The sequence below is a fragment of the Sphaeramia orbicularis genome, chromosome 5, assembly GCF_902148855.1.
Source record: "Sphaeramia orbicularis chromosome 5, fSphaOr1.1, whole genome shotgun sequence".
NCBI lineage: Eukaryota > Metazoa > Chordata > Actinopteri > Kurtiformes > Apogonidae > Sphaeramia > Sphaeramia orbicularis.
The window spans coordinates 29,145,457-29,168,027 of record NC_043961.1 but is presented as its reverse complement, the minus strand read 5'-3'; the positions used below and the strand labels follow the sequence as shown (position 1 = coordinate 29,168,027).

At 36.2% G+C, this 22,571-nt stretch overlaps 1 protein-coding gene across 3 annotated transcripts; it reads right to left on the bottom strand.

Moving 5' to 3' along the window:
* Nucleotides 1-15,080: 15,080 nt before the first annotated feature.
* On the bottom strand, nucleotides 15,081-19,875 carry ccdc174 (coiled-coil domain containing 174). Of its 3 annotated transcripts, none has more exons than XM_030133982.1 (11): nucleotides 19,768-19,875; nucleotides 19,466-19,573; nucleotides 19,269-19,369; nucleotides 19,134-19,192; nucleotides 18,889-19,042; nucleotides 18,330-18,425; nucleotides 18,093-18,229; nucleotides 17,910-18,004; nucleotides 16,815-16,960; nucleotides 16,572-16,720; nucleotides 15,081-16,054 (listed from the first exon to the last, which is right to left on the bottom strand). In XM_030133982.1, the coding sequence occupies exons 1-11, from the start codon at nucleotides 19,804-19,806 to the stop codon at nucleotides 15,420-15,422; spliced, it is 1,719 nt and encodes a 572-aa protein (XP_029989842.1). In that variant the 5' UTR covers nucleotides 19,807-19,875; the 3' UTR covers nucleotides 15,081-15,419. The 3 variants fall into 3 exon arrangements, with proteins under 3 accessions (XP_029989842.1, XP_029989840.1, XP_029989841.1); XM_030133980.1 differs by having other exon boundaries at nucleotides 16,572-16,727; nucleotides 16,816-16,960; XM_030133981.1 differs by having other exon boundaries at nucleotides 16,572-16,724; nucleotides 16,816-16,960.
* Between the last annotated feature and the right edge of the window lie 2,696 nt (nucleotides 19,876-22,571).

Sequence of the window (22,571 nt, the reverse complement as noted above, 5' to 3'; positions counted from 1 at the left end):
ACCTGTAAATGCAGTGTTTTAAATTTCCTCATTATAACCTCTAATACCTGCATGTACCTCCATTCCACTATCTATATCCATCCCATCACCATGACAACCAGAACACCACCTGCAAAGGTAGAAAAGAATGCAGTACATTTTTGATGATGTGCATAATATAACACAAACCTTCTTGCCTTAAAGGAGTCTTACAGTCACAGAGGAGTTTAGATTTTTACATCTGTAAAACCAGTAGTCCAGTATCATTTTTATCAGTGTTGAGTTAAATATTAAACACTTATATATTTTATTTAGCAAAATGCAAATGTCCCTCAGAAGCCCTGCAGCCTTCAACTGTCAAGTGTAAGTTGTAGGACTCTTTGCTGCATCTGTAAACTGTAGGTAAACAATCTAGTGGGTGGTTTAGAGCAGAGTGAGAGTGAGAGTGGACTGCCAATGAGCCCACAGTCCCTTTCCTTCCTTTTTCACTCTGTTTTTCGCTTTCACACAAGCTGAATTTATGAGGCCATTACGGGTGTGCATGCAGTGTCAACAGTGCCCAGCTAATATCTTTATCCAGCACCGTGAGGAGGAGGAGGAGGAGGTGGGGGAGGTGGGGGTCTGTCACACGACACTTGCACTGCTCAGGAGACAAACTGCCCACCAAGCTTCCTGTCACGCTCAGCACACACGTATACACTCAAGACATTTAACAAACCTCAGCATTTCAACAACATTAGTGGGATGCTAAAGTGGCCGGTTCCTAACATGATGAATTCAGTCCAAACTTATTTCACACTATTATGAACAAATCAGTTAATTATCAGAGAAACTAAAACCTGGTCAGATGCCCAGAAGTGTTCAAATTCAGTTAAGTGCATCTTGTAAAACGCCAATATACGAAAATACAGCCCGACATGCATTTTATGCTGATAACTGAACTGTTATTCACCTTGTATCTGTGTTTTAAGTCACTCCCCAAAAATAATTTTTCTCTCTATTTAACCTTTCTTGTGCGATTTGTTATCATTAATTATAATATTATCCTTTGTTTTTTGCATTTTTTCCATGAAAATCAGGTATTTTCCTATATTTAATTTACTGATCATATAGATGTTCATAAAAGCTCAGATTAAAGTTGAGGTTTATTATATCAAAAACAGAGAAAAGTGAAGAAAAAGTGACTTTTTCAGTAAAATCTATCATTAACTGAACATTTACAAAGTGTCTCCATCCACTGTCACTGATCCAACTCAATGGGTTTTACTGGTGAATCAGTGTTGTAGAAGATGACAGTGTTTCCACGTTCACTACAGAGCCTCTGAACGTCCAAAGGGGTCATATGTCATGACCATGAAAAGATGACAAACTGCATTTTACACCAATTATTTATATGTATTGTATAAGATTAGTGGTTCAGAAGTTATTGAACATTTTACATCAGTAGATGGCTTTGGTTGCCAGTGGCTGTTTGGATCTGTGAGTTAAACATCATTCAAAGACTAAAAAAACCCCAAAAAACTGGCTTACAAAGCCAGAATGTAGAGTTTTCAGACACTTTTACTTGTCTCCAGTTGTTCAACTGAAAAAACGTAAATCTTTTGCAAGTGATAACAAATATATATTGTTGCTCATAAAGTTGAAATAAAACTGTTTTCAGTCAAATTCTTCTTTTTATTCTTGTTTCTACACATCAGTAATCACCTTTGACCAGGTGCAATGATTACATACACGAGTCCCTGTTACAGTTTGTTTATAAAGAATAAATCACAGTCACAATCATTTCATGAGAAAAGGAAAACAAATATTTATTCCAACTTCATGGGCAACAGTGAACACACCTTCCCTGAAAACATTTAGTGATTTTGTAAACCTGCATATAGGATCTGTATATCCCTTAAAACTGTAGTATTTAAAGTAATAATATGTAAGATTTTCCTGTTGTTTTAGTTTGTGTCATTTGTGTGAGTGAGGTATAATTCACCAACAGTTGCCTCAATCTATGTGAAATTTGGTGAAAATTTGGAATCATTTTCCTACAACATTTCTACTATAACCCTCAGAAAGACATACATATACACAACATATGTCGTGTTTTGCTCAGCTATATTTTATTTGTATATATGTGTACATCCATTCCTCACAGTCAGGTTTAAACACATTTAAGAAAAATGAGAAGGAGTATAGAATTAACCTCTGTGAATGTAATGTTTCCATTTATTTTCTCAATATTTAAAAGACATTTGTGGATTAAATACATTAAGTGATGAAGCGTTTCAGGTGAGCTTTTGTCTTATTCTTGGTGCAAACATGTCTTAAGGAGGGTCTTTTTTAATATATCTCATCTCATTGACTTTATGTCATTTGTAAATATACATCCATTCCTCATATTTATGCTGCAGCACAGATCATTCAAGAGACCAGGGCATTTTAAGACTCATAATGAGTAAAATAATAGCAAAATAAAAAAAAAAAAAAACTATTCTTTTAAATTTGCTCAGAAAAAAAAATCGTGTCCTTTAGGAACAAAGAATGGTCATGAGTATGTCCTCAAACGCATGAGAAATTATTGAAGTTTTTAAAAACAATGATGAAGATAGAACATCAAGAACGTCATAGCTGATGGAGCCACATAAGGTCAGCTTCACTGTGGAACACCTTTGTCAAGCACTACCATATGTAGTAGTCGTATACTGACCTGTACAAGTGCATTTATATTTGATTTACAATGTAAGCGCTGTAAAAACACCAGTTTTATTTCTCTGTTTCACAGCTCTCTTGACTGTACCTCTTTCATAGTGCTCAGACAATAACACAACTTTACCAGTTTGTGTATAAGTAGCGCTGATACATGGAATGTATTACACTTTTAACACTGTATAAGTTTGTGGATTCATGGAGGTTTCATCTGGACATTTACAACGGCACAATAATGTGGTAATGTTAATGTTGGTGACGGAGTTTGAAGGTGTTATGCACATGTGTTATGTCTTTTTTGGGAAGTTTATTGATAATGAAAATGAAATTATCCATTTAAATGTGAGAAGTGTGTTTAATGAAAGATGTCTAGTAGAAGACATGCTCACGGTATTGGCTCTAATCTGAGATTCTGAAGTATTTTATAATACTCAGTGTCATAACGCTCCAATGGTGACAATATGTGGTCAGCAGAGACTAAGGCTGTTATTTACAACATAAATTCAACCGCTCCGTGTTGAAAACTGATCTCCAGCCAAATGCTGTCATTAGTGGATCCACGGGGTCTTTGCCCCTCTTTCTCTGATCCATCTGCTGCTGGGGAAGCTCTGCAGCGGGGCAGCCATCAGCTCTCTGGCACCAGTCTGTTTTACATGTGGAGGTTTGACACAACGCAGCGGGAGACACATTATGGTCTGGTGGCAAGAGAGGCTCAATAGCTGTGGCAGCATTAGCTCTCATTACATCCACCAACTCATTACAGCTCACCGTGGGGTGATGCTGACGGAGGGTCCTGGGTCTCCATCTGAAGCACCCGGTCTCACAGTGTGGAGGTGGTGGCGCACCACAGGCGAAGGCTCTGCTCACTGATGGACCATTAAAGAAGAAGCGAAGCAGTGCTTTCATTGAGCAGAGTGGGATGTCGAGGCAATAATGAGCTTTAATTGTCTGCCCCGTGGACGCTGGTTTGACTTGAAAACACATGATTAAATTAATTGACTCTTTTTTGCCCTAAACTATGAAAAGACATATTATTTACAAGGGCTGCAAGTGTGTTAAGTATTATTTGTTTTTTATTAGGAGAAGTTGGAACAGTGTGAGCTTTATTACTATGAGTTTTATGTTTCTAATAATAATAAAGATGATTTCATGCATTTTATTGACTCACAGATTTAAAATTAGTTTGATCAACTATAATATGTTAATGCTTGTATTAAATCTACAGGTAGTGCTGAAGTCAACACCACCTCAATCAAGACCAGAAGGTATCAAGACTAAGATTAGATATACAGGAAGAAGTAAAAGACAACAAGTTTGACAAATATTACAGAAATTATGGAAGGATACCAAACCACTTCACTTTCTTTCCTTAACCCGTGAAAACCCAGTGCTACTTTTTTCACAAAACAAAACAGTTTAAACGGTTTTGGTCGCCGGTGGCTATTTGGGTCTAAAATGGAAGTAGCAGTCAGGTTTAACCCTAAAAGATCTAAGCAGCTTCCACCAAATGCATTTACCAATCTAAAATGTTTAATAACTTTTGAACCCCTTATTGTATTAATACAGTGAAATGCGTCTGGTAAAATGCAGTTTCTCAGTTTTTCATGGTCATCAGATATGACCCATTTGGACGTTCAGAGGCTCTGTAGTGAATGTGGAAACACCGTCATTTACTGAAACATTGATTCACTAATAAAACCCATGTAGTTTCACAAATGACAGTGGTTGTAGATGCTTATTTTTATTTTCAGTTAATGATGACCTTTGGTGAAAGAGTCACTTTTACTTCAGTTTTCTCTGCTTTCATATTACGACCTTTGAATTTACACTGAGCTTTCATGAGCATCTATACAGACAGTGAATTGAAATAGGAAAATACCAAGATTTTCAATATAAAATGTGAAATCCAATTAAACCTCTACGGAAAGGTTAAATGTAGAGAAACAAATCATTTGGAAGTCACCGTAAAAAATTGTTTCAGGGTTGAAGTGATTGAACTTCTATTGGGTAAGCTCATATTTTCCCTTATATTTTCCATTGTGCAGCCAAATTAAGAGTTATCAAAAGGTTGTGCATCTACAACAAATATTTAACAGAGTTATACATGTCAGACACTGTAGAGATTATGTAGATATCTAAAGTCGAGATCTTTAAATAAAATCTGAAGTCCTCCTTGTCTCAGACCAAGACAAGACCAAGACTTTTAAAAAGCACAAATCAAAACTATCTACAGTTATAATATGGGCCCATGCCCTGTTGTAAAAATACAGTTTATATGGAAAATTATAGCACTTTATTACATGTATATTGGTTATTGTGTTGGAGTAATAATATATTACAAGTAATTTAGTAATTTATTACTTCATCACTGCAAATTCACAACAGTTTGCAATAATATTACTGCAGCCTACTATAACTTAGAAATAAAATACTGTAATTTACAGCAATAGTATTGAGTTACAGTACTGTGATTGTAATTGGGATGATGTGATTATACATCATCCCAGTAATAATGTGATTTTACTGTTACACAGTGTAATTATATTTTCCTCTACATTGCTGTGAAATATGTGAAATTCCTGCCATTATTAGTGTGTTGTTTAGTGTGACATTACAATGATCATTTTTACAGAATAATAACTGAAAAGTACCGTCAGTGTGCTGTTCTTTTATCAGAATAATCCTGATTGTGGCCAAAACACACATTTGTTTGTTATGGTTGTAGCTATAAAAGAGTCAGAAAACCAGTGTTATAAATATTAATCCTACACAGACACAGTGTTTTTGTCCTTGTATCACCCTGCTGTTTTATATATTATGTATTGATCGGGCAGTCTGGGCACCAGATGGAAGTGTGTTTATGCTCTATGTGTGAGTTTCATAGTGTGTATATGGAAATGCAGATGGAAATTATTAGCCAAATATCTGCAACCATGCAACTCTCCTCTGGGTGAGATTTATGTTTTTGTGCTTGGTTCCCTGACAAATAAATAAATAGGCGTTATATAAGTTCCATCTTGAGCCTTTAAGTTAAGTATCTCTCCTGTTTCTCAGTTTATCTGGTGTTTCTTTGAGGACACTCACAACAGAAAAAAAACAGCTTAAACTCCTGCCGTGCTCCACAGCTGAGATAAGCACACAGAAGAACCACTTACATCCCAAAGCAAGAATCATGTCACGTTGAAAGGAAATGAAACCGACCAGGTGTCCATCTCAGGTGGTACAGAACAGACGGTGGAATTAATTTAGATGAATAAACCTGCTTACCTGTCAGAAATGAAATGTAATAAGCAGTAATGAATGTAGGATTTTCCACTCACCCCTGCCCCCATTTTAATGAGTCCAGTTAAAAACTCATCTCTAAGTTACATAACTACTTGTCTTAGCAGTTTCACATCAGTGCTTTTCCAAAACTTCATGGTCAGTAAGTTCAAACAATCCAATTGGTGTATAAAAAGTTTATTTCTTTGCAACTTTAGCCTTTGCCTAATGAAACTGTGTGATGTGCACTCTTACATCCACATCTTTTGTACATTGAGAAAATTTTATTATGGATTAAAGACAGGCATTGACTTACTGCCTTTAAAAAAACAACAACCTAAAATACTTGCAGAGCTAAAACTAAATGTTTGTATAGAAATTACATTACATTACATTAATTTCTACATTGTATAAAATCCTATTAAGCACTCTAATGAAAAGAAAAACAGTGTGGGTCAAAATAAGTCACACCCACAGTTCCAAAAAAGTTGAGGCACAGTGCAAAATGTAAATAACACAGAATGCAATGATTTGCAAACCTCATAAGCACATATTTTATCCACAATAGGACATAAGACATACAAAAATTTTACAATTTTACATTTTACAAAGGCAGGGTCTCTCAGATGGACAGAGGTTCAACAGTCAGTGAAAAACTGAGTCTGCAAATCATGGAATAATTTCAAAATAATGCGCCTCAATGTAAAATTGCGAAGATCTCCTCATCCACATGCTCTCCTGAGACCCAGCAATGCATTTTTGTCTTCTGTAGGGGACAAAAGTTTGACAGTTTTGCTTAAAAAATGCTGTCCATTACAAAGGACATTCTATTAATAAAAAAACAAAAAAACAAAACAAAACTAGAAGCACTTGGAGAGCACAGACCTCCACCAAGGCAGATCAGTGGGCCCCCATGACCCCCCGATCACCACCAAAATTTAATCATTTATTCCTTGTTCCAGTATCAACATTTCCTGAAATTTTCATCCAAATCTGTCCATAACTTTTTGAGTTATCTTGCACACAGACAGACAAACCAATGCCGACAAAAACATAACCTCCTTGGCAGAGGTAAAAATGTAACTGAAAAAACTGTTGCATTATGCAGTTTCCAATCAAGACAATTGTTTAATGTAAAAAAGGTAAAACTTTCATTTTCCTGGGTCTCAGGAGGATATAGTACCTGACATACCACACATACAACATACAAACCTGTCCTAAACTTTTAGAGACAAGTTGATGCCATTAAATTCAAAATGACCTTATTTTTTTCTAGAAAAGAACAGAGTTTTCTTTTGTTGTTGTTGTTGTTGTTGTTGTTGTTGTAAATTTGGATCCTGAGCTTATTGGTCTAAATATGTGAAACACCGCTGTAACACAAGTTAAACAGAATCTATGAACACTTCATCCACTTCTTCTATCATGCATCAACTTAAAGTATGATGATGTGTTGTTTAAAGCACAAAGAATAATTAAATTAATAATATAATGATAATTTTTTTGCAAAGTTAAAATTAACTATAAATCTGATTATTTCATCAGAGTAAATGAATTAGAGTAAATGAAGCGTTAACACAGACAGAAACAAAAACAGATTAATACATCATGCACACACACTGGATATGGAATTTCCTTTTTACTTATTATTTTTGGGGTATTTCTTCTTTCTTTAAAAGAGAAGTGCAGACAAAAAAAATGGAGAAACAGTCATGGAATGCCAGTCAGCTGTAATTGAACCAGGGACTCTCTCATCCCATGTGGTATGAACCTAATAACCACATATAACAACTGTGTTGCTCAGATATGGATGTCTGTACATGTAATTCACATCTTAAACACGGCCTGAAATTAGGACAGTGCACATACAAACACACACATTAATAAGTGTAATATATGTTTGGCATGCACTAAGTTCTATTTACATTCATTCACATGTTCCTCTGCTGGTATCATCAGTTTCCTTGTGTTGTATCTCCATAGAGACCAATGTACTGTATGACACCAGACACTATCTGTGAGAGGTTTTTAATCCTCAGGTCAGTTTAATGGTGCAGAGTTTCAATGACCCAACAGGGGAATGGGAATCAAATTCATAAATTGTCCATTGCAGAACAAATACTACGGGTTTACTAGAAACTGGGTGAATCTCTGAGAGCAGCGTACTTTTACTATGACAAAATAAGGCGAGAAAAGACTGAAAATACAGTATGTCGTTTATTTAGAATTAGTAGTGGATGCTTCTCTAAATTACCAACATTAACATTAAAATATGCAGAGAGAAAATACAATCGATCTATTATGGATAATGACTCATAAACACATTTTAAGCTTTAACACTATAATGACAAGAGTATAATTTAAAAAAAAATGCTGATCTTAATGAAGACTGCAGTTTTCAGATTATTTTAAGATATACTCAACATATCTGTGGTTCCTGAGGAAAAATACTTATGTATGTCATTTTTTTGGTTTGTTACTTAAACCTGAAATTAATGGAGTTCAGTTTGAGATTGCAAAGAGTCACAGGTCAATAAAACAATAACTTCAAACTCAACAACAAACTCTGACCACAGTTTAACTGAACTGTCCTGAGGCAGGTCTGTAAAGTATTTACTCATTCAGACTCAGAAACAGTTTTAATCCATAAAGACCCAGAACTACTTTTGTGTCAGTTTCCAAATGAATTTTTCTCAAGATGTAACCTTTCTTAAGTGAATTATAACCATCTATTATGTTATTATCCTCTGTATTTTGTGTTTTTTCAGCGAAAGTCATGTAATTTCCTGTATTCAATTTACCGATCATGAACATGTTTATAAAAGCTCAGATTAAAGATGAGGGTTATTGTATCAGAAACAGAGAAAACTGAAAAAAAAGTGACTATTTCAGTAAAGATATTAATAAGTGAACATACAGGTGTGTCCATCCACTGTCATTGATCAAACGCCATGGATATTGCTGGTGGATCAGTATTGTTGAAGATAACGACAGTGTTTCCACGGTAACTACGGAGCCTCCAAACGTCCAAATGAGTCATATGTGATGACCATGAAAGATCACAAACTGCATTTTACACCAATTATTTACATTGATTGGTAGGTTTAGCGGTTCAGAAGTTATTCAACATTTTATATCAGTAGATGATTTTGGTCGCCACTGGCTGTCTGGGTCTTTATGGGTTAATGCCAGGTATAGTTTTCACAATGTGAGGAGTTTCTCCTGGCTTATGGGGGCGTACAATAAACAAACCGAAAAAGTAGTGAATGTGGGAGGATATATACAGTACAATAAATATGCTCATAAAAATTGAGAGTCCTCGCAGTTTGTGCAGGATTGTGCAAATGTGGACATACGAAAAGCAGTGCAAAAACTTGATGGAGTGCAGGGAATATTTGTGCCCCACAGATTTAATTTTTATAGAATGGAGAAACAACGTGTGGGCCTTCTCTTGTCTTTTATTGCAGTGTATAACAGCACCAGCATCAGGGTCCTGCAGACCCATAAAGACAACATTGATCGTCTGTCCTGATCTCCAGGACATAAAACAGGATTAAAGAAGAGTAAGTGTCAGACACAGGGTTTTGGTCGTAACCTCCTCTGTAAAGGCTCCATTAGCTGCAGCCTGACAGGACCGGCTTCACAGCTACACTACTGTGAGGACTAATAAGCTCAACTACCACAATCACACCTCACTGGATGTGAAAGGCTTCCACATGCTGAAGGTCATTTGTTTTCTATTATGAAAACAGCAGGTTGCCATTTTCCCTGGCAACAGTCAGATTAAACTGCCACATCTAAATGTAGGAATCATTTCTCAGAGCAGCTACTGTCTGAGAAGAGGCGGATCAGTGGACGGACACGCCTCCCTGTCCCTTAAAAGTGATTAGAGCCGTCAAAGTGGCGAGTCAGCAAGTCAAATTACACTCACATTAAGCTTATGTTGTGAAGAATGGACACTGAACACATGTGCAGGAGCATCATCTCACCTCCCAGACATCACTTTGTCACCAATACTAACTTACATCAATATTTAGGTTAGGTTAGGTTAGTTTATTTCAGACACAGAGATAATACAAAACATATGGAACAAAATAAAAATAATAATAAACAATACACAAATAAAAAATCAAACAATAGAAAAATAATAATAATAATGATAAACAATACACAAAAAATCAAATAATAGAAAAAAAAAAGAACAACTGTTGTGCCTGAAAGGGAGTAGGAAGAAGCCACTGCTTATCCAGTCCTACCCCCTAATTCCAGTCCTCAGACTGTTAGTGCTGAATCACTTGATGTACAACATAAGACTGTGATTATCTATAAACACACCCCTACCAACCTGTACCCCCATACAGTCACATACACATCTACATACACATACAGTCATATACACATCTACATACACACATGCATACACACCAGTTTATTGTCTACTGCTGTACACACACGTCTGCACCCCCATGTTTATATACACACACCATACAATAGAACAACCTGACAATCCAAATAATGATCATACCCTTCCTTGAGCCAGATATTGTGAAAATAACATTTCTTTGTACATTTTCTTGAATTTTTGAATATTTAGACACTGCTTGAGGTCTACCCCCAACCCATTCCAAAGCTTGACCCCACACACTGACACACACAAACTTTTCCTGGATGTCCTGACTGCTGGGACTTTGAAATTCCCACATCCCCTCAGGTTATAGCCCCCTTCTCTATGGGCAAACAGTTTTTGTATGTTGGCTGGTAGTTGATTTTTATTAGCTTTATATAGAAATAGAGCTGTGTAAAAATTTACCAAATCACTGAGTTTTAATAGTTTTGACTGCAAGAATAACAAATGAGTATGATCCAAATAGCCAACTTTATTTAAGACTTTCACTGGACGTTTTTGTAATATGAAGAGAGGGTGTAGAGTAGTTTTATAGTTATCACCCCATAATTCTATGCAGTAGGTTAGGTATGGCAGGACCAGACAACAATACTATATATAGAGTGCCTTATAATCCAGGATGTGTTTAGCTTTGTTAATGATGGAAATGCTTTTGTATAGTTTTGTTTGGATGAATCTGATGTGTGATTTCCAGCTTAATTTATTGTTGATAATTATACCTAAAAATTTACAGCATTAAGGAGGTTTCTTTCTAAACATAAGACTTTACACACTGAAATGTCATCACCGGTCTAACTTCTCCAATGCATCTCATCAGTGGGGCTGCACAATTTGGTGTTTACTGAATGCAATTGTCAAGGTAAATACACAGATTACTGATCAATAGTGAATGTGTACTGAACCGAAACATACACAGCATAAAAAATACACAAAAATCTATTAAAAATATGCAGCAACTTACATATAGGCTACGTCTTGATCAATGTAACTAAATCCAAAATATCATCATATAAACACTAGACTTTTAAAGTACAGCCTTCTGCAGCTCTATTATTAGACCTAATTACTTTGCAAACAGATCCTAAGTAAAAAAAAAACAAAACATACATTTAAACCAATTCTCTATAGTATTTTGCAGCATTGATATTCATTCTTGGCATTGCTGTAATAAAATCTTATTTCAAGAAATCTTACCAAGATAATTTTCACTTGTCCCATTGGCAGATTTTTTTTTTTTTTTGCTTAATTCAAGCAAAAAAAAAAAAAAAAAAAAAAAAAAAAAAAAAAAAAAATCTGCCAATAGAACAAGTGAAAATGATCTTGATAAGATTTCTTCAAATAAGATTTTCAAGATCTATTGTCTAAAAAGAAAGTTCTTATATCTCACTGAAAAGTTACTCTTTAGGTGATTATGTCTTATTTTAAGTGTGATGAGATATTTTTAACTAGAAATGAGAAAAATACACTTGGTAAGATTTTGATTTTTTGCAGTGCAGTGTTTCCATGGTAACTACGGAGCCTCTGAATGTCCAAATGGGTCATATCTGATGACCATGAAAAGACGACAAACTATTTTACATCAATTATTTACATGCATTGAACAGGTATTTAACAGTTTAGATCAGTAGACTGTTTTGGTCGTCGGTGGCTGTTTGGGTCTTTATGGGTTAATTTAAGCATTTCCTTGTTGTTTTCTTTGCTTGATACAGGCCAGTAATTTGTTACGCTTTCCACGACCATGGCATGTCTCTGACACGGCTGATTAGGGAATGAGAAGCTCCTCATCAGTTAAGGTTAAATTACTTGTTTCCAGCTGAAACATATTAATGACTATGCAGTAATTATCTCATTGAAGGCTTTTACCCACTGTATGTGTTAATATCCAGGTGGTGACTTTTTGTAGGTACACCTAACACTGATGACTTCAAACATACACACAACACTATTTGACAAGTACACACACTTAAAAACATGAGCTGACACATGTAGTGCTGAAGCTGAAGCATCTATTTCCCAAATCTGATTGGACTTGTCTAACCTGAGGCCACAGAGAACAAAGAGGGGAAAAAACAGTGTCACAGTGGGGTCGACAATCCGCCACATCAGGAAACGAACCGCCTCATCATACAGTAGATCCAAAAATGGTACACTTACCTATTTTCCTGCTTGAGAGGGAAAATATAAAGGATATAAAGGAAATCAAGCAAAATATCCAATGAAAAGAGTACTGTGATCTTTGGTCTCTGGTCAAGTTGAACCTCCATCAAACTTCTGTCAACTCTCAGGACAAACTCCTCTAAATGGTTCCCCTCTATTTCCTAAATGAGCCACCTTTCACATAGTGGATCAGGATGGACAGGTACGAGAACTGCCCCTGGTTTCAACACACTGCTTGAAATGTTTTCAGTTTAACGCCTTCTTCCGGTGTTAAGTAGTTAGGTTTATAAAGCTGGTTTTGAAGTAGTTTCCTCAACTCTAATTTCTCACTGGTTTCACTGAATTTCCAGAGGAACAATGAACTGTGAGACATTTTTAACCCTTTCATGCATACTGGTCACTACAGTGGACAATTATTTTACATCTGTTCTCTTATCTTTTCATGGGTTTTGTTGTTTTAGTTCCATATCAGCTGACACAGTGGATGCTTATGCACCATCCCATCCACTGTAATTCATACCATTAATGTGTGTGATGGACTGCAGTGGGACGAATAAGAGTGAATGGTTGGATGTGAATGAATATTTTTTATATAGATGGAGTTATAGAAATGCATTTTTTTTTTTTTTATACTGTTTTTTAATGTTTTAGTTTTTATTAATGTCTGTTTGTTTAATGAGAACATCAGCCTGTTCAGGGACTACAGGTGGAAATGAGCACTAGTGCTACAACCTGGAACACTACATCTTTCCTTTTTAAGGTTAATGTATATTGTGCATTGTCCTTGTCTAAATAAATAAATAAAATGGAAAAAAAATAACTTTGCTGTTCTTGACAAACCTGATCTGCAGTAATATGTTTTAGTGTAAATCAATTGCTAATTGTTATTAGGCTGTAATTAAGTTTTTTAATCAAAAAGTTTATGTTTTTGCATTTTATCTCCATGAATTGAGTAACAACTAGTATTAGAGTATGTAAAATGTGATAAAATGGCATTAGTGGCTTCAAAAATGTTTTTGTTTCATGGTTTTCACACAGTTTATCACTTTCTGATAATGTGTTTTAAATACATGTTTCTTTGCTTCAAAAATCAAATGCATGGTGTCCAGCTGAGTGGACATTTTTGTAACTCCATGAAAAATAGGGTCATAAAAAGTTTCAGTTGCATTGTTTTTTTCATGCCTAACAAGGAATAAAAACACTCAAGAAAAAAATATTGACTAAGGTTCTCATAATTCATGCATGAAAGGGTTAAAGGTTCTGTCCTGTTACAAATGTGTTCCCCAGAGGACATGATAATCTTCTAAATACTCTGTGTTCAGTTCATCACTGAGGAAGACATGAGGCTTTTGGTTTGAGGTACAGATGAAGATGGAGATGTTCCTCCTTGGCATGACCTGTCTACTAACATTACTTACAATGAGAAATGCAAAGAGCTTTGAAAAAGGCTTTGGAAAGACTGACTGCATCCACATTCCTATTCCTCTCCTGAAAAAAGGGGATGGAAGTTTAGATGTGTTTGTGTCTGAGCTCCTGCTGATACTGGAAACATGACAAAAACAGTTCAGCCACTTAAGAACCTTCAGGTTGATTTGATAATGGCAGTAAAGTGACATTTACTGTCATCTGTTTGAAGATAAAATATGACCTGCTTCCTTTTTTGGTATAAGTTAACACCGCTTGAGAAAGATGATACTTCTGCACAAAACCCTGCAGTCATAGTGTTAATTTTCCACTGTTAACTCATTGCTGCAAACAATTGACTTTTGTTTAAAAAAGGTTAAATAGCACCATCTGGTGGATTTAAATAAACTGCAACTCATATTTGTCCAAATGGAAATGTAATAAATGTCATGAGTCATGTGAATCCATGTGAAAAGCAGAGGAGAAACGTCAGGTGTAAAAGACAAAAGACTCAGATAACATAACTGAGGTAAAAGATGAAAAAAATGTAGAAAGACTTGAATTATATAAACAAAAAAACAAGACCAAAAAAGTCTAAACACAATACAATTAAATAATGAAAAAGAAGAGATGTAACAAAATTAAAACATAGAAGCCACTACACAAAATTAGGTAGAAACTTTTTTTCCCAAAGATACTTTCAGAGTGTTTGGACAGTGGAAAAGTCAGTTAAAATGCAAATCAGGAAGTAATTTTTATCATTTTGGGTTATTCCTGTTTCTTGTTCAGGTCCATGTTTTTGGACAGTGACATCAGTATTGTAACTTTACTTCTGTAAACCATCAAAGTGGATGTGAAGTGATCAAGATGTGATTTAAGGGTGGAGATTGAGGAGTTTAACAAAAATACTGAATTAAAAACTCAGGATTTACAACCATTTTAAACAGTCCCTCCTAATTCAGAGGCTCAAAACCTTATGTAATTTGTATATAGTGTGCATGTTTTTTCTTCTTATATATAGGGACTTTCAATATATGTGTGTATATATATTACATTTGCACATAGGCATGTACTATTTCAGCACAATTCCACAAATGTATATGTGCTGCAAGACCTGTGTGCAGAATATGAAGATATTCACTAAAAAACATTTTAACACAATATCACAAGAAACTGAGAATCAAGACAAATGACTGTTTATTAAATGCAAAAACTACAAAGGTGAGATGTTTTGCCCTGTTCTTTGTTCATAAGATTGAGATTTGCAGACAGGAGTGACAGTAAATGTGCAATTTCAGTCTGATTAATTTATCTAATATTCAGGATTTTTAGAATTAGCTGAATGTGTATTTTCACATTCAGCTGCTGATAAAATACTCTGACACAATCATCTCTGTCTGTCTGTGTCTAACCACGTCAACATGTGCCTGTTTACGTCATGAGTTACATCCTATTGATTCTACTGACTACTGGACCACCAGACTGAAGGAGCCTCATTGGTCCACCAGTATGTAAGGGATCAGGTCGTGTTTCTGTAGAAGGACAGCATGTCACCCAAACTCTGAGGAGGACCTTGTGGGACCTGTTGGCTCTGACTTGGGGTCGGGTCCTCGCCTGGTGGAAGTGGCTGAGGTTGAGGTTGAGGTTGAGGTTGAGGTGGAGGCTGATTCTGCGGCGGAGGTGGATAATGGGGCAGATAATGAGGTGGGAGATGGGGTGGATACATGTTTGGGTACTGTGGGGGAAACTGTGGGGTCATGTGAGGTGGAACTGTGAAATGAGGGGGAGGCGGAGGGAAAGGAGGATAAAAGGGAGGAGGTGGATACTGGATGTTGACAGGAGGAGCAGATACAGGGGGTGGGTCTGCGGAGCGAGGCGGTGACTGTGATGTAGTCTGCGGCTCTGAAGGAGTTTGGACATTATTCTGAGGTTGAGGAGGAGGAACATCTTCAGGCTGTGGTTGTGGTTCTCCTTTATCATCAGATACTCCTGGTTTTTTACTCCAACTGAAGGGTATATTAGATTTATTTTTCTTATGAATTTGAGTGTTTTCTGGTCTTTGCATCTTCTTATCGCTAAAGTATGCTGAAGGGGGAGCAAACTCTGAATCTCGCTCCTCCCGACGCCGATTTTTCCAGTCGCTGAACATAAACTCTGCAAGAAAAAGGTGCATAAGAGAAATAAAGATGGCAACTTATAGAGCGCAACCTAAATAATAAGCATCCTTCACCAGAGAATAGTGTGTGCACAAGCAAATATGACTGTAATTACACAAAGAAACTGCTAAACTGTAATGGATATTGACCATCATTTTATTACTGTCTTAGTTTTTTCTTCCAAATAAGTCTGACTCAGTCCACCTTCTAGTGTCGCCATGGCCTATTTCTTTTCTCGAGTCACATCTAGCTTTACTTGCTCTGATATGCATCTCAAATGACACTAATTTTAACAAGATAATTTCAACTTCTTTCCTCTAAACATAGCTATGACAAACATACAACTTTATAAACATAACATGAACATCATAATCAGTTTTTTTGGTCTGTCAAAATCTTATCTTAGAGTTTTTAAACATTAAACAGCAACACCCAGAGGTACGACTGTCCGCAGATCTAAGGAAGAAACTTAAGGAAGGATTATAGAATCATTACTGTTGTAAGATATGGTTTACCTTTGCCTCTGTCCCATTCTCTGACATGAGGTACTCCAGGTTTAGTATCCCTTCTTTCCTGGATCTCCACTTCCACCCTCCTGAGTGTGCTGACCTCTGGGATGTCCTCTGGTGGGGGTGAAGGCCCTGATGGTTCAGGTTCCTCCTCTTCCTCTGCTGTGAGAATCAATTCATGAGATTATTAAACTATAGCGAACACAAACAGTTCATGTTTGTCTAACGGGAGGTAAACACAGATACTGACCATCATTCTCTTGTAGCTCAGTGTCCTCAGTGCCATCCAGCTTGGCCTTCTTCATCTTCCTCTGCCTCACCTTAGCCAGCCGGGCCTGTAGGATGGCCTGTCTCTTCTCTTTCAGTCGCTCCCGTTTACTGCGCTGCTCTGTTGTCTGAAAGACAGACCAGATTTCAGTTTGGGGACGTATTAATTCACCACATAACCAACATCCACGACACTGCAGTGAAGAAGCTGCAGACAGTTGTTTGGTACAAAGCTTAAATAAGTACATAAGTAAATAAATAAAGTCAATTTAGTTGGTACATAATGTGAAAGCAATATCATTGTGGCCAGGTTCATTATCTGAATTCATCTGAACAGAATTCATCTGTCTTGCATGATCAGATCTCTTTTCCCTTCTCTCTATGCAAATGAACAAGTTCATCTAAGGCCCTATTGAGAGGAAGCCTCTTTGTCCCCACATCTAACAGGAGTGAACAACTCTCTCGCTTTCTGCTCAACATGCCAATTAACAGGTCCTCTTTAGCGTAAAACATTGTGTAAGTTTTATTCCAAGTTTCAAAGACTAGCTTTGTAATATTTCTTTTCAGATTTAATTCATTGTGCAGTTTAAATCCTACCTGCAGCTTTTAAAATGAAGCGATTTCTGTCTGTTCTGCTGCATTTAGTGATGCTGTGTAATGTCAATGATAGCTATATACACTTAAGTGATGACTGAATCTTCAAGTACTTTAAATATACACGTGAATTTCAGATCAGATTATGTGACCTGCACATGTCCTCTTTAACTCAGAGTGAAAAAAGTGGCAGAACATTACTTAGCCAGTACTACTCATATGAAATCCCCATTATATGTTGCTGGGCTTTTCTAACACCTTTAATATGATGCCTGCCACTAACATGATGTGCTTCTTTTACATAGAGAACATCAGCTAAGACGGCAGTCACATATGTGTTCACATTGCTAAGAGAACGTGTACACGTGCCACAGATCAATTCTGAACGTGGTCTGAGAGATCAGTATTAGGAAACTTAGCATTAGAACATTTAACTTGTGATCAATTTATTCAATTACTTTATGTCCATGATAAGAAGCTCACCTGGTCTCTGAGCATGTCAAGAGTTTCCCTCTGTTTTCTGCGCTGCTCTTGATCCTGAGAAAATGCAAAGTATCCCACACCAAGCTCCCGGGCCTCTGAAACAGGAAAAAGCCCATTTTTAACCTGTTTATACACTTACAAGTGGCACCACAGAAAAGTTTTTAGGACTGATTTGACAGAAACCTTGTCCTCTGATGTCCTCGTAGTGGATTGGTCCGACAGGCCTCTTCATAGCCTCCTCTTCTTCTCTTTCCCACTCCTGCCTCTGTAGCTCTCGACGCATGTCCTCTGAGAGCAACGTCTTGTCAACTGAAATTTTTCTACATTAAATAATCAGAGGTTGCAACATCAATCTTTACTTTCCAACCTTAACTAAACATGAACTGCTCTTGAATGCGTCCTTAAATTTGCAGTATTTACCCTTTGCCTTTAAGATCCTGGTCCATTTTATGAAAATCTGGCAGGTCTTTCTTCATGCATCTTCGAGATCGTCCCAAGGAGTCCACGTAGTCAACCCTTCACATAGACCACAGCAGAAAAACACCATTACATTTTATTTACATTTAAATTTTACTGTATCAGACTGTATCAAAAAGTCAGTATTTCTATAATTATAATGAAACCGGTACATCAATACCTAAAATAGCTACATTGTTTAATAACTTTGGATCTGGACTAATGCATTAAATGTGGATTGGAGACTGAGACAGCTGCTGAACTGCTGTTATTGTTTGTCTTATGATTCTCTCTCTAGAAGACGTCCCTGACCTACCTCTCTCACATCCACATCTTCCCTCTCAACCTCTATCTGAATCTGTAGCGCTTTTCAAAATCATACAAGAGGAAGAGCTGGATTTAGTATGGGACTTGAGTTACACTATATGGACCTGCAGACACCTTAATATACTTGAGATAGAAACGACAAAAACATTATCAATAATAACCAGAGACTTATGGATGAAATGATGAGATGTTTTACCATTCCTCATCAGGGTTCTGAGGAGCTGGGATCGGTGATGAGCTCTCCCTTTCGTCATCATCTCTGAATGTCTCTCTTTGTGAAAATGTTTCCCTCTTTTTGTCAATTATCTTCTGAGTGAAATCAACCAGAAACAGACTCTCTGTCTCTTCATCTGGCATGAGAAAATTAAAACACAGTGTAAATATAACTTGTCATATATGTGTAACACCGGTTGCCTGGGGGATCATTTTAGCTTCACCAACCTGGGAAGTCTCCTTTAGTCATTTGTTCATACAGTCTGGCCTTCTCCTCCAACTTGGACCTATTAAGAAACGATTAGGAGTCAGATAATGTAGTCATAGGTGTGTTTCAACTGTAGTATACTGTAATAAATTCACCTTGATGTATCGAGGGTTTTCTGCTCCTCTAACAGCTGCTCAGCATCTTTCTCTGCTCTTGCTGAAACACCTGCATTTTGTTTGCTCCACACAGTAGGTTTCTATCCAGGAACAAACAGCAGAAATATCCTGGTCAGTACCTTAATCTGACTGAAGCAGTTAAAAATGAGTGCAACACAAATGAACACAAACTGTACCTTGACTTTATCTTTGGATTTGAATGGAGTACCAGTGTTTTCTTGGTTTAACTTCTCCTGTTTGAATTGTTCTTGTTTCCTGTAGAGTTCAGCTTTAAGGTCCACTAGCTGTAGGGATCAAAGAGATGTCGAAACATTAATAAACCCTCAATAACATGCGTGTAAAAGTTTAGGTTTAGCTTAGCTAGCCACATAGACTGGACAGCAAGTTGCTAACTGCGTTTATCGTTTAATGTCATGTCCGACAGTTAGGGAAGTCACAAAAACGTTTGCTTATCTGCTTTTTAATATAGCTAACTTACCGACGAAGCCGTCACGTTGAAGGGCTTCTTTTTATCCATGTTTAATATATTTCTACACCTTAATCTTCCCTTTAGCGGTGCTAGGTAGCATTTTCCTTTTCTTCTTCGTTGGTGTTTCAGTGCATGTTTGCTTTACCGCCATCTAGTGGATGGACCGCAGTATCACGTCCAGCATGTTATGTAGAAATTATTTGGTGAATAATGTGTTTGTTTATTGCCTGGATAATCCTCCTAAAAGTTTAAAAATGTAAGGACAAAAAAAGAATCAAGACCAAATTAACAACACAGTGTTTTACAAATGCTATGAACTGTAGCTTTGGTTGATTTTCTCTCTCCTTCTTGGCTGCTTTGGACAAAAAATATCTGTAATCACGTCTCCACTCAGCTTGTATTTAAAATAAAACTAGTCCAGCATGAAATCAGGTGTGGTTAACCTCTCCTGAACTAACCTTTACAGGTAACAATCATAAAATATTACTGGACCCCTTTTTGTCTATTCAGTATTAAAACATGTTGGACATTAGAGCCTTGGGAGAAAACTGATAAGTAAGTAAGTAAATAAATCGGCTAAAATTTACTTAGGGGGTCAAATGAGTGGCCATTTTTGTCAAAAAAAAAAAAAAAAAAAGTTGTAAGAAATGCATAGAACTGTGTTGAAATAATGCTAACACATTTGTGCACAGACTACTGATATTATTTGACAGTGGAAGCTCTATTTTCAGAAATATTGGATTTTGAATAGCACGTGTATGTGAAAACTTTTGCTGGTGGATGGACGTGACATTACCCATGATGATCTGGTCAGTACCAGTACTTTATTAGTAATAAACTTATAGACTTACTATTGCTAATTCTCCTCTTATTCATAAATGTTAGTGTTGTGGATCTAAAACAATAACAGCTGACACAAAAACACAAAATGTGGCAGTGGACGGATGTGAGATGGTTGTTACAGATCCCATCATACTGATGCTCGGCAACCATGTCACCGTTTACACTAATGATCCCTGTGCAAAAACTAGTATCAGAATTATTTATTGTATAGTTTATTATCATTCTAAAGAGTAAATAACAATATAGAATTGTTATTTCTTTATAAAAATGCTTATTATTAGAAAACTGTTGATTTAAAAAGTGACGTGTGACATTCTTAATGTATGTATTGACGTAACATAAGCAGGATGGATCAGTACCATACTCCATACTGCAACCTGTAAAAATAAAACATGTTATATGTAGGATATAATCTTGTAAGAAAAAGTGAGGAATCTAAAAGAGTAGAATATTTATTTTTCAGGTAAATTCAGTTAAAATATAACTTGGCCATTTGTGACGTGAAAATATAACATTAATTGTGATGAAATTAGACATTTTTGACCTGAAAACATAGTTCATATGACCATCAACATGTTGCAACAGAACTGAAATCCTGTAAATTTGCATAACTTGCATTTACCAACACAAAGTTCCTTTGGGGATTCACTTATATTGATTTCTTATGCACAAAGACAGAAATAAGACCTCTAAGCAAATTTTAGCCAAAATACATTGTTCAGTTGTCTTCCATCTGAAGCTGCCTCTTGCCAAGGTAATCATAGTTAGTCACAAATGATTTTCAATTAACCTACCTGGTTGAATAAAGGTAAATTTTATAATAAATATAATTTGTTATCCAATATAATCATTTTAATTGTGTATTTTTTTTTCTGTAATGTTTTCATCACTCATATAAACTAGATAAGCTACTTTAAAGACCCTTAAAACAACATTTTAAGACAAACTAGATCAGTAACAATGTTGATCTGGAGTTGTACGATGTACTGTCTGGTTCTATTTGCATTTGTGATATGGCTGTTGTAATGCTCTATTCTTAGTTCCCTGCCTACAGAGGTAAATGAAAAGTAATACAGTATGCTATTATTTATATAGAGCGCATAAGGAATACAGATTGGGTGTAGGAGTATGTAAGTTTTTACTTCTTCCTACTCCTTTTCGAGCATGTTTAATTTTATTTATTTTTATTTAATTTCTTTTTTTTTTCTCTTTTGTTTACTTATCAACCTTTTATGTATCATTACTGAATATTTTGTTGGTTGGTTTTGATTTCACTGTCTGCATGTTCAAAATAAAGATTTAAATAAATAAAATGCTTACATCTGACGATACTTTTATATGGATGTTCATCAATATGCACTCTCCCTATTAAATAAGAAAGTAAAGACAAATCTGAAATATCTAACAGAATATTTTAAAAGTGTCACATATGTTGAAGACCATCCATTATGATTTTGTTTACTTTTAGGGTACATTAGCAGTGACTGAATGCAAACAATGTCAGTCTGGTTTAAATGACAAACACAGAAAAAGAAATCAACTGAAAGTCAGTGTTTTCTTTGAGTAAACAGCAAGTCAATTATGCTCTTGTCCTCGACCTATTTATTTGTGTAATGTTTCTGTTCACACCCACAGATCTATCAGGTGAATCGGTCCGTATTGTCGGTATCTCCATGACATGAATAGTATTATCTCCATTGTTCTATCCTTGTATACACATGATCAAGGTCACAACAGAGCAATGCCTACTCTGTTATCACCTTAACATTTGAACAGGCCAATGCTTCCATGGTATGACTGCACAAGTACATGTTCATTTAACACATTCTAGACCTCTGATTAAAGGTATATAAAGGTATGCGACAGCGTGACATGTACATCAGCAGACAGGTTCCATACAGTTCAGCACTGGGGGTTTGTCATCCTTTTGTCTGCATTATTAGATAACCACGGTGGGGACTTTTTCCACC